Below are 13,198 nucleotides of genomic sequence, written 5' to 3' on the forward strand. Positions count from 1 at the left end.
TGAGGCAGGAACCAATAAAAAAACTTACACTTTCAAAAATGAAGACAAATCAGCTCGACTAGACAATATCGGCTTCGTTTTTAGTCTGGGATGTTATCAAAAACTTAATTATTCATTTCATTTTCGCAACATGCCACCTCTAAATCTTTCATTTTCAATCCATCATTTTTCTTTCACAGACAAAGATGCATCATCCCTTTGCTTCTTATATTAGGATTCTTCGCTGGAAATTTAATTTCTGATCCTTTTTTATGATAATTTTTGTGCACAAAGACTGCAGCTTTGAAGCTAACAGTAGCATATTGGTCGTAGTCAGCTATTTATTCCTGTACATAAAATTTAATCTAACTTTAATGAAAATTTTTTCTTTGACAAACAAAGACGACATTGGTCATATTATTGTTTGGTAATACAACAAGGAAACACCCCTTTATTCATTTATTGAAATGAAGAAAAAAGGAATATATTTAAACATGCTTTCATTTTCTACTGAGGGCTGACAATTATGTGGAAATACACGCCCTGTATTGCGATCAACTCTAAACTCTTGTTTTAAATCAAAACGACTCAAAAGAGAGAGCAAATCAAATTTAGGGATGGTAAATCGCTCGGCAATGGTAGACGTAGAATCAAGACAACTTGACGAAAAATCAAAGATGAACCAGTAAAGAACATGAAAAATAAAAGATGGAGAATAAACATTATGACTCGTTGTATTTATGATAGAGTGTGATAAGGTTGGTATTTCCATTTCCTTTCCTTCAGTTTTCCACGTGCAAAAAAAGCCGACTTCGTACAAACCTTGAGGCAACAATTTTATTGTCCTTTTTATTTTTTTTCTATCCATTCATATATCTGACTAGAGTTCTTAAGTAGTGTTTGCGACTGAATAACTGTATGCTTAGAATGTATTAACACGAGCATAATTCGGGGAGGATCTCACTTTATGGACAGTCAAATCCTTGTCTGATTGTCTGCTTCACTGCTTGTCTCACTTCACTTATTTTCCAACAGTACAGAAACGGATTTAACGTTGAGTTAAAGTAAACTACTGTAGATGCTACACCCCTCATGATGACTAGGTGCGATGGAAAAGTTTTTCTTTGTCTGATCAGAATTACCAGTAAACCATACGGCAAATAACAAACAACTAATGCCAACTGAACCCACAGTGCACTGTACACTGCTTTTTTGTATTGCGTGGTATTCACTGCATTTGGTTGGCTCGGCTGCTGTTGGACATGATCTTGTATTCGTGTATGATGATGACTTAGAGCGCAAAATATTTTTGTGTACGACACAATTGAGATAACGTAACATAATAGTATAACTATATTACCATACCAAATGGATATGCGGTAATCAAACGTGTAACATAAAGCAGCGACACTGGATATAACCCAAAAGGTAACTACGATGATATATGTGCGCTTCAAAGTTACAATTTGTCTGTATCTCAGCCGCAACAACAGGGCGAGAAGTCTATCGACGCTTATGGCCGCTATTGTCAACAAAGACACTCCACATAATACGTAGCTTGTGATAAAAGTCGCGGTACTTGCGTATCGACAAGGAATCCAATGTTCGTGAGCAGCAAACATCCAGCCTAAAGCAGCGAGAGGCTGGCTAACGAGACCAACCAACAGATCAGTAGTTGCCAGACAACGATACAAGAGTTTGGACGGCGGATGAAGGGAAGATTCTTTGTGAAGGGCAATAAGGATGAGAGAATTGCCAACAAATGCTGTGATGGAGAGGAGAATGTTGACTGCTGCGAAAGAAAGTGATTCTTGTTGAAGTCTACTCATCGAAGAGGAAGAACATAGCAGTTCATCAAGTGTTTTCGTTTGTGTTCCACCTCTTGTGAAATTTGTTATCGCCATTATTCCGCACTTGTTTCCTTTTTCTTATTCGATTCCAGTAAGAAATATTTTGTCTGAACAAAGTTCGCCGGACGACGATCACTGAGGCCTTAATGACTTCTTGATAGTTTCCAAATAAAACTTCTCTACCAGCCTTTCTTATTTACATCGCATCAGGATATTATTTTTTATGTCAAAGAAAAGTAAACTTTTTTTTCCCTTGAACTTGTGAGATCATCAGGTATTACTTTTTTTTTAATTTTGTAATTAAACATTGACTCTGAAAAGCCCCGTGGGGACGAGCCAATAAAGTATGTCTGTTTGTATGAAGTAACATAGAGCAGCGGTACTAAATAAAACCCAAGAGGTAGCTATAATGACATAAATGCGCTTCAAAGTTACAGTTTGTTTATATCTCAGCCCCAATAACAGGGCGGGAGGTCTGTCCACGCTGATGGCCATCTTCATCAAAGACCCTCCACATAATGCATAGCTTGTTATGTAGACTGCGTCCGCTGTGTTTATCGACAAAGGCTGCAGTGTTCGTGAACAAAAGACATCCAATGAGTGCCCCATAGAGAGGCAGAGAACAAGACCAGCTAAACATATTTTGTGACATTTCATTCGGGAGTCTATTGAGCGCCAAAACTATATGAGTGTCTAATCGGTAAAGTTCAATTTGGAAATAAATTAGCATCAAGAGTCAAAAGTATAGATATCTATGGTAGTATTATCATTTCACAACATATTTGAAAGACTATTTGAAACTTTTTCTTCTCAGGTAAAAAATTCATTCACAGCTAAGCGAAGAGGATGTAGTGTTCAACGTAGTGCGTTGAATTCTGAAAAAAACGAGAGCTTCTGATAGATCTCTATCGTTAATGTTCTTCTTTACACACACTTTCGAATGGTTCACAAGTAAATTATTAACATCTCAAATTTACAAACATTATAGACACTTTCTAATAACAAAACAAATTCGATTTTATAACAGGCCTTGTAACCGACTCACGCGGCAATAGGGCGTGTGGCAACTAAAATTTGCATTTGTATTTGTTGTCAAGTAAGTGCGAAATTATTTAATATTGTTTTCCTTTCACTTGAACTACTATTGTAATGTTCTGTTTCTATTTGAGTGAGGTTGTGTATAAATTACGTAACGCCGGTAGCGATTTATTTCCCGCCCGCATAGGCGTTGTTTTCGTTAGATAATTATCATTGCTAGTTGATTTCAACCAAGTCAGTCCTTTCGTTAGTTTTTGTTAGCGCCGTGTTGCTTTTGTTTAAGAGTTTTACTACCGGACCTGGTTATACTACAAATTATCAGTTTGTTTCTATTTCATGTTCCTTTTTGTTATTCTAGTTGTTGTTATATTTGTACCTAGATGTTTGTATCAATGATTTATTTTCAGTCGAGTCACATCTACACTTTTTACATCGAAATATTCGTATATCTGGGGAATAGATTAAATGTGTATTCATGTTGTGGCGTTGAACTGGTAGTATTTATCTACAGGGCGTTAATGACATGCGGATTTATTCAGAAAAACAAAGAACCGATATTATTTTACTGTCAAGAGACAAATACACCCAACAGCTCTGTCACTACTCCTATAAGTTTTACCCCATACTTACATATTACTAAGAAAGACAAGACAACATGTGTTGCCGTAAAAGTGTAAGGATAAGTGTCACTACAAAGCGTGGTTACAGAGTTTCGATTTACTGTCTTTCATGATGTGGAATTGAAAAATAACAACAACAGCTTTAGCAATAATTTAATTGATTCTCTAATAATAACCGTGACTCAACTGTAAATCAGTTTCGAAAGTTATACCACGATTGCCGCTCGAGAGGGATCTAAGTCCATGGACAGCAAAGTGCTTGTCTGATTGTCTGCTTCACTGCTTGTCTCACTTCACAAATCTTCCAGCAGTATAGGAACGGGTTTAACGTCGAGTTCAAATTCACTACGGTGTTTGCTATTCCCAGGGCGACAACTAAATGTGATAAATTTGCTTGTCTGTGAGCCATTACAATTGCCACTACACTAACTGGTACGTAACAAGCAAGTAACGCTAACTGCACCCACAGTGCACCGTACACTGCCTTTCTGTATTGCCCCATGTTCGGTGCATTTGGTTGGCTCGGCTGGTGTTGACCATGATCTTGTATTTGAGCCTGATGACGGCGAAGAGCGCGGAAAATCTTAGCATATGATGTAATCGAGATTAATAGGCAAGATGAGATGATAATGCGACCAAACCAACGCGCTATACGAGAAAGTAACGTGCGGTATAGAGTAGTGACAACGGTTATAATCCAAAGAGTAACGACAATGACATATGTGCGCTTCCAAGTTACAATTTGTTTGTATCTCAGCCCCAACAACAAGGCCAGAAGTCTGTCCACGCTCATGGCTGCCATTGTCAACAAAGACATTAAACATAATCCATACCCTGAAATGGAGGTTGCTTCCCATGCGAATCGACAAAGTCTCCACTGTTCATGAACAACCGACATCCAAAGAGTAGCAACGAGAGGCTGGCTTACCAGACCAACCAACAGATCAGTTGTTGCCAGACAACGATACAAGAGTTTGGACGGCGCATGGAGGGAAGATATCTTGTGAAGTGCAACGAAGATCAGAGAATTCCTAAGAAATGCTGTAAGGGAAAAAAAAATGTTGACTGCTGACAAAAGCAAGGAATATTGTTGCAATTCACCCGCTAAAGAAGAGGAGCATACAAGATCTTCTAATGTTTTCATCTGCGATCCATCCCCCGAGGAATTTGTTGCCGTCATCACTCCGCAAGCGTTTCAAATTTTGTCGTACAGGTTATCTGTAATTTGTAAGTAGAATAAGAGAGATGGTAAATTTTGAGCTCGGTAAAGAAATAGAGAGAGATGCTTTTCGCCTTGTCATGAGCGAGGGACAAAGAAAAGATTCTGAGTCCCCAAGAGGAATCCAACCTCAGATCTTCGTCTCTATTCCACTGCCTGTTAGATCAGTTTTTGTCGTCACCAATCTTCAGTTTGGTAAACGGTCGCTTCCTTTTTCCTGTAATTTATCTATAACTGCAACAAGAGATCTTTCGTTTTGAAAGGTTCCGCCCGGCAGTTATCACTTAAACCTTAATTTTGTCGTAGGATTCACATGACCTGACATACTTAATGACGCTCACTATTGTGAAAATCGAGCGCAAACTCAATATTTTGTGGAAAATAAATCATCTCATCTCGAATTTTGTGGCAGCTGCTCCTTGTAATTATCATCAGCCATGAAAGGATCCAATTTCTCAGTGATAAGCAATTCTGTAGCCTTGTGTTCTGGTTATACTGAGCTAAATTTCATTGATTATTCTAACCTATTAGTATTTATTTTATTCAGATAAAATAATTAGTGCGACGTCGGCCGTCTAAAATGTTCTTTTCTGTTTTTAAAAAGAGTAGAATCACCCTCTAGGCCAGAAATTAAATGTTTCAAACTAATTGCCTGTTACACAGATAAAAACAGGAATTTTATCAGAATTTATTTGCCCTTTTCAGATGAATTTGATTCAGGCAAAAATTTGAGTATTGGAAATGAAACACTGACATTGACCTTCTTTTGAAAAGTTGATTTAGTGCGGAAATATTATCCAGGAGAGTCGCGTTTCTTTAAAAGGAGCTCGAGAGACAATTAGTATAACTTCCAGCATACATTCTTCATCATTTGCAATTCAGCAAACGGTCATTTCGTTTTCATGGACGGTATTTGTAACTGTAAGTGACAAGAGATATTTTTTTCAAGACATCACCAGCCTAGCCACGATGACTTTAAGTGGCTCACTATCTGTGATAACATTTACCCAGAAACTTTCGCTAATTTCGCAGTAGGATTTACCTATTCAAAATGCAAATACAAACTGCCTCTTCAGTTAAAAGATAAAGCAATTTCCCCACTGAGGGAGCTCCAGAGGATAACAGGCTTAAATTATTACTTTCTATCAATTTCGTAATAAGAGGTGATTCTTTAACACAGTTGAAGAATCACCTTAAATTATTATTAATTTGAAATTATTCTACCTAAGAGGTCTTTGAATAGTACTGACACTAATTTCTCTAAAACACCATTCGTGTAAATTCGGAACAAACAAAAAGGCTTGTCTTTTAATTTTTCGGCACTATTTGCCTTTGGTATGATATCGCTCTAAGTGGCAAGCAAAGAGACATCTGCGCTGTAAAATGCTTATTTTATAGCGCTGCCAAAATCCCTTTCCTCTCTGTCATGCAATAAAACGTTTATTATGTTTGTGAGATCTTTATAGGTCTTGAGGCATTTCCACCCTTGGAAAACTGAAATTAAAAAGATCAACCCAAGACGCAAATCGTTTGAGGCGAAAGTTGAAACGGTGGCAGTCTATAGATGTAAAAGAAAAATATGTAAATAAATAGAAATATACAATAAAAAATAAAAAACAAAAATTTTAATTTAGGTTTGCATTCGCATTTTATTTGAAGGAAAACGTTGAAAGACATCTGCAACATTTTTATTTTGCAATATGAGCAAGCACAACCTCAATCGGGGTAAATTGTCAGTAAGAAATTCAAAACCCCGTAAATACTGTGATCGAAATTAAGATAGGCAAAATGAGTTTGTCAATTCAATACTCTTATTTCAACCCTAATCTAGAAACTTCCCAGTATTTTTTCGCCATGATTTCCATCGAACCAGAATTAAGTGTGACCAAACAGAAAATGACAGGTAAAATAGAAAAAAACAAAAAAAACACGCTTTAGGCCAGCGTGTCCTTTAAAAAATATCACATCTCACAATTTCTTCGTTGGTAGTAATTAGCGATAAGAGGCGAGGACAAGTAAATCTCTACTATCAGCTAGAAACGATCCATCTTAACTCGGAAAACCTTTCGCTGATAAGGTAATGATTAAGCGTTACTATCAACTCTGTGCATTTGCCTTGGCAAACTCAAAATTGAAAGTTCAACACTGCGGTGCAAGCATATCTTTTCTTCAATTAAGACTTGTTGTATTTATGATAGAGAGTGATAAGGTTGGTTTTTCCATTTCCTTTCCTTTAGTTGTCTTCGTCCGAAAAAGCAGACTTCGTACAAACCTTGGGCAACAATTTCATTTTGCTTCTCACTTTTACCTTATCTATTCACAGATCTGAGTATAGTTCTAAAGAAATAATCGTGACTGAATGATTATGCTTGGAATGTATTAATACGAGCATAATTTGGGGAGGATCTCACTTTATGGACGGCTAAATGCTTGTCTGATCGTTCGCTTTACTGCTTGTCTCACTTCACTTATTTTCCAGCAGTACAGAAACGGATTTAACGTTGAGTTAAAGAAAGCTAATATGCTTGCTGCATCCCTCATGATGACTAGGTGCGATGGATCTGTTTTGGTTCGGCTGATCACAATTTCCACTAAAGCATACGGCAAATAACAAACAACTAATGCCAACTGAACCCACAGTGCATTGTACACTGCCTTTTTGCATTGTGTGGTATTCACTGCATTTGGTTGGCTCGGCTGTGTAACATAATCTCGTATTTGAGCACGATGATGACTTAGAGCGCAAAATATTTTTGTGTACGACACAATTGAGGTAACGTAGCATAATGGTACAACTATAAGGCCATACCAGAAGAATACACGGTAATCTAACGTGTAACATAAAGCAGCGACGATGGATTGAACCCAAAAGGTAACTACAATGATATATGTCCGCTTCAAAGTTACAATTTGTTTGTATTTCAGCTGCAGCAATATGGCGAGAAGTCTGTCGACGCTTATGGCCGTCATTGTCAACAAAGACACTCCACATAATACGTAGCTCGTGACAAAGGTCGCAGTACTTGCGTATCGACAAGGAATCCAGTGTTCGTGAGCACTAAACATCCAGCTTGAAGCAGCTAGAGGCTGGCCTACGAGACCAACCAACAGATCAGTAGTTGCCAGACAACGATACAAGAGTTTGGACGGCGGATGAAGGGAAGATTCTTTGTGAAGGGCAATAAGGATGAGAGAATTTCCAACAAATGCTGTGATGGAGAGGAGAATGTTGACTGCTGCGAAAGAAAGTGATTCTTGTCGAAGTCCACCCACCAAAGAGGGAGAGCATGTCAGTTCTTCAAATGTTTTCGCCTGTGTTCCTCTTCTTGTGAAATTTGATATCAACATTATTCTGTTACTGGTTTACTTTTTCTTACAGTTTATCTGTGATTGTGGCAAGAAATATTTTGTCTGAACAACATTCGCGGAGTGACGATCACTGAGACCTTAATGACTCCTTTGATAATTTTCAAATAAAACTTCTCTACCAGCCTTTGTTATTTACATTGCATCAAGTTATTATTTTTTTAATGTCAAAGAAAAGTACATATTTTTTCCCCTAGAACCCGTGAGGTACATCAGGCATTACTTTTATTTGAATTTTGTAATATAACATTGACTCTGAAAAGCCCCGTGGAGACGAGCCAATAAAGTATGTCTGTTTGTATGAAATAACATAAAGCAGCGACACTGAAGAAAACCCAAATGGTAGCTATAATGATATACGTGCGCTTCAAAGTTACAATTTGTTAATATCTCAGTCCCAATAACAGGGCGGGAGGTCTGTCCACGCTGATGGCCATCGTCATCAAAGACCCCCCACATAATGCACAGCTTGTTATGTAGACTGCGTCCGCTGCGTTTATTATTTATACAATTACTGAAACGAAGGGGATGGAGTGTTACGTTCAATTTTGGAAAAACGAGAGCTTCTGGTAGATCTCTATCTTCAATGTTCTTCTTTACACACACTTTCGAATGGTTCACAAGTAAATTATTAACATCTCAAATTTACAAGCATTATGGACACTTTCTAATAACAAAACAAATTCGATTTTATAAAAGGCTACGTAACCTACTCGCGCGGTAATAGGGCGTGTGGCAACTAGAATTTGCACTTGTATTTATTGTCATGTAACTGCGAAATTAGTTTATATTGTTTTTCTTTTACTCGGAATACTATTCTGATGTTCTGTTTCTATATGTGTGCGGTTGTGTAAGAATTGCGTAACGGCAGCGATTTATTTCTCGCCAGCATAAACGTTGTTTTAGATAGATAATTCCTATTGCTAATTGATTTCAACTAAGTCAGTCGTTTTGTTAGTTTTTGCTAGCGCCGTGTTGCTTTTGTTTAAGATTTGTACTACCGGACCTGGTTACGCCACAAATTATAAGTTCGTTCCTATTTCATGTTCCTGTCGTCGTCGTTGTTGTTATATTTGTATTAAGATATTTTTATTACAGCCTTTATATTCAGTCGAATCACATCTACACATCTTTACATGTACATATTCGTTTATCTGGCTAATAGATTAAATGTGTGGCGTTAAGCGTGTAGTATTTATCTACAGGGCGTATGCGCATTTATACAGAAAAAAAAAGAATTAATATTATTTTACCGTCAAGAGACAAATACGCCCAACAGTTCTCCGTCATTACTCCTTGAAGTTTTACCCCATACTTACATATTACTTAGAAAGACAAGACAATAAAACAAATTATCTGTTGTCGTAAAAGTGTAAGGATAAGTGCTGCTGCAGAGTGTGGTTACGGAGTTTCGATAAACTGTCTTTCATATAATGGAGGTTAAAAATATCAACAACACCTTCAGCAATGATTTAATTGATTCTCCAATAATAACCGTGACTTTGTAAATCAGTTTTGAAAGTTACACCACGATTGCCGCTCATGAGGGATCCAAGTCCATGAACAGCAAAGTGCTTGTCTGATTGTCAGCTTCACAACTTGTCTCACTTCACCTATCTTTCAGCAGTAAAGAAACGGGTTTAACGTCGAGTTAAAGTAAAGTAAAATAACTGCTACTTTCCATGTGACCACTAAGAGTAATGAATATTTTTTAGTATGAGCGATCACAATTCTCACTGTATACATTGGTGCATAACAAACAACTAATGCCAACTGCACCCACAGTGCACTGTATACTGCCTTCCTGAATCGCGCCATGTTCAAAGCATTTGTTTGGCTCGGGTGTTGTTAATCTCGTACTTGTGCTTGGTGATATCTGAGAGTGCGAAAAACCTTTGTGTACGATGCGAGTGATATTACCAGGCAAAATGATACAACTAGGCAGCTGTACAAAAAGATTATACGGTGATTAAATATTGCACATAAAGAGGCGACAATAGTAAAAGCCCAAAAGGTGGTTACAATAATAAACTTCAAAGTTACAATTTGTTTGTATCTCAGTCCCAACATCAGGGCGAGAAGTATGTCCACGCTTATGGCCGTAATCGTCATCAAAGACACTGAATGCAATACAGAGCCTGTGATGTAGGTTGCGTCCCTTGGGTATCGACAAAGGCTCCTCCAAAGGTGTTCTTGAACCACGGACATTCAACATGTAACATAGAGAGGCTGGGCAACGAGACCAACCAACAGATCAGTGGTTGCCAAACTACAATACAGGTGTTTGGACGGCGGATGTAGGGAAGATTCCTTATAAAGGGCAACAAGGATGGGAGAATTCCCAGCAAATACTGTGATGGAGAGGAGAATGTCAACTGCTAAGAAGCAAATTAATTGTTGTTGTTGAAGCCGAAGCCCACCCACCACCGAAGAGGGAGAGCATAGCAGTTCTTCAAATGATTTCGTGTGACTTCTACTGCTACGGAAATTTGTTGTCGACATAGTTATGTCTTCGGCGTTTCCCTTTTCTTGTAGGTTTCTGTTCTTGCAACGAAAAATGGGAGCAATGATTACTGAAGCCTAACTTCCTAACTAACAATCGCATAAAGACTTACTCATTTAAAATGCATATTAGGTCAAAAAATATATATTTTTTCCCGGAAACCTTTGGGTGCCTCTGTTACGAAATAGCAATAAAAGGCAAATAACAAAGTCGCTCTTTACCAAACTCAAATTCAACTATAGTAGGATGCTAGTCAAGGGTCCATACCTTTCGTGTGAAGTTAAGACTTGAATTACTATCAGCTACGGAAAGCTAAAACTGCAGAAGCTCAAGCTGGCGATGTCAATTGTTCTGGGAGAAAAATTGAATTCGTGACAATCACCAAATGTACTACAACACCATTCAAAATTAATGTACGGCAACACATACAAACTTGTTTCAAAATATTTTAAATTAGCTGTGCATCTTATTGCACTTTGTAACTTTTTTTCTCTCCGTTTCGTATCCGACGAGAACTAAAAACAAAATAGTGACAGGATCAAGTTATCACACCAGCAAACTATTTTGTGCAACTGTAAAAGAAAAGTTCTTCAAAATTTTTGTTCCTGTGATTCTCTTAGGCAATTAACAACTCCCCTTTGGTGATGACAATTAGTTCCCAATAATGAAGTAAACAGGATAATATATTAATCGAAATGGAAAATGAAGAGATGGGCGCTCAAAGCTTATCAATAATCGATAAAAAATTTACAATTGTTCTAAGAGAAGCTTCGTCTTTACCAACCCTGACCCACATTTCAAACTCTCTAAAACTGCCACGTGCTACACCTGCTTGCCACGACAGATTCGGACTTGTATCAGGCCTCGTTTACATGATAATGTTTCTTTCGACGATATACATATAAGTAAATACCCGTTTTGAAAACCTTTCAAATTTGAAAATATATATCAAATAAATATATCTTTCTTTTCGTATCAAAAAGAGACACTGTGATGAGAAAAGAAAAAAACATATATTTACATATACAGACTATTTAAAATATTTTTTCAACTAGCAACATTTTCGAAAATAAGTTTATATATATATATATATATATATATATATATATATATATATATATTTACATATCAACTTTAGATCCGTTGTTTTATTTTTGGACGGGAAAATTGCTAATGGACAAACCAACAACTCATCCAATTCTTTAATACAGAGTAGGAGTTTATCCAGAAAATTTTCAATTTATGCAGCTGATCAAAATTCTAAAGAGTTTGGGTAGGCTGCGACAAGTTTTTAATCTCAAAGAATTTCAGTTTTAGTACAAATTAGCACTAAAAGGTAATTTTGTCGACAAACAAATAGACATCGGCTATATTACTGTTTGAAAATACGATAGGAGAACCTTTTTTGTCACCTTTTTAAATGATGAAACAAGTAGTACATCAAGATAAGATGTTATATAAGTGCCCATTATTATATTGAAATATCCTCCCTTTATTGAAGACAATAGTAAACAATAAAGAAGAAAAGTTAGCCTAGTGACTCTATGATCTAATTTTCTTTCTTCCATCGTCTTGTTAGTGAGATTATAAAAGTTTTTTCTATCAAGAAAGCTCTCATGTAAACGGCAGGTAATTTTGCGATGCTCTGGGGCAATTGTCAAAATTCTCCTTTAATCACAACGGTTACATCATAATACTGAAGTGAACAAACCAATTTATAAGTGGGTCGAAAATCAATGGACGTATGCTAAGGAATTATCAAAACCTCGCCGCACAGTGATGTAGGCTGCGTCAAATGCGTATCGACAAAGGCTTCAGTGTTCCTGAACCAAGGACATCCAATAAGTAGGATAGAGTGGCTGGGAAACAAGACCAACCAACAGATCGGTTGTTGCCAGAGAACGATACAACAGTTTGGACGGCGGGTGGAGGGAAGATTCCTTGTGAAGGGCAACAAGGATGAGAGAATTTTTAAGGAATGCTGTGATGGAGAGGAGAATGTGCACTACTGAGAAAAAAGTAAATCTTTGATGTAATCCACCTCCAAAAGATGGGGTGCATAGCAGTTCTTCAGATGTTTTCGTCTGTGTTCCACCGCTAGTGAACGTTGTCGTCGACATTGTTCTGTGTTCGTCTCCTTTTTCTTGTACTGAGGCAACTGGCAACGAGAAATATTTCGTTTAAACAGCACAAGCTGAGCGTCGATGACTAAAACTTCCCTCAATAAACACATAAAGACTTCCTCGTCAGCGTTTGCTCATTCAAAGTGCGTAACCTACTGACAAGCCTCTTGTATGAAATAGCAGTAAGAGGCAAATAGAGAGACATCTGTGATATCATTTTTTTACAAGGCGAAAAACAATTCTTTTTTAGCGGATCGACAGTTGGAACCTGTGGGGTGTCTCACGGATAAAATAGCAATAAAAGGAAAAAAATAGTAATATCAGTTTTTTTTAACTAAAATACGAAAAAAAATAATCCCTTAGATTCAAGCTTCTTTTTAAATTAATTTGAATTAATTTACATTTTAATAGTTTGATGCATAAGGAGATGTCACGATTCCAATTTTTTCTTACATCATTCAAAGTTGCCAGCTTGATCTTCGTAATTTCAGTTTGTCGAG

At 37.2% G+C, this 13,198-nt stretch overlaps 3 protein-coding genes across 3 annotated transcripts; all 3 read right to left on the reverse strand.

The window, feature by feature from the left end:
* Positions 1-692: 692 nt before the first annotated feature.
* LOC149038055 (melanocyte-stimulating hormone receptor-like) lies at positions 693-2,147 on the reverse strand. Its single transcript, XM_089186253.1, has one exon. It carries the CDS (start codon positions 1,881-1,883, stop codon positions 945-947), a length of 939 nt encoding a protein of 312 aa, XP_089042379.1. The 5' UTR covers positions 1,884-2,147; the 3' UTR covers positions 693-944.
* Positions 2,148-3,583: 1,436 nt separating this feature from the next.
* Positions 3,584-4,790, reverse strand: LOC149038056 (melanocyte-stimulating hormone receptor-like). Its single transcript, XM_089187002.1, has one exon. The coding sequence runs from the start codon at positions 4,665-4,667 to the stop codon at positions 3,723-3,725; it is 945 nt and encodes a 314-aa protein (XP_089043128.1). The 5' UTR covers positions 4,668-4,790; the 3' UTR covers positions 3,584-3,722.
* Positions 4,791-6,977: 2,187 nt separating this feature from the next.
* On the reverse strand, positions 6,978-8,542 carry LOC149038057 (melanocyte-stimulating hormone receptor-like). Its single transcript, XM_089187003.1, has one exon. The coding sequence runs from the start codon at positions 8,052-8,054 to the stop codon at positions 7,119-7,121; it is 936 nt and encodes a 311-aa protein (XP_089043129.1). The 5' UTR covers positions 8,055-8,542; the 3' UTR covers positions 6,978-7,118.
* Positions 8,543-13,198: the final 4,656 nt, after the last annotated feature.

The sequence above is a fragment of the Pocillopora damicornis genome, chromosome 11 (genome assembly GCF_964200805.1).
Source record: "Pocillopora damicornis chromosome 11, jaPocDami1.2, whole genome shotgun sequence".
Lineage (NCBI taxonomy): Eukaryota > Metazoa > Cnidaria > Anthozoa > Scleractinia > Pocilloporidae > Pocillopora > Pocillopora damicornis.

Bases quoted from the DNA above. Each gene is read 5' to 3' on its own strand.
- LOC149038055 (XM_089186253.1), bottom strand. From the start codon at position 1,883: ATGGCGATAACAAATTTCACAAGAGGTGGAACACAAACGAAAACACTT.
- LOC149038056 (XM_089187002.1), bottom strand. From the start codon at position 4,667: ATGACGGCAACAAATTCCTCGGGGGATGGATCGCAGATGAAAACATTA.
- LOC149038057 (XM_089187003.1), bottom strand. From the start codon at position 8,054: ATGTTGATATCAAATTTCACAAGAAGAGGAACACAGGCGAAAACATTT.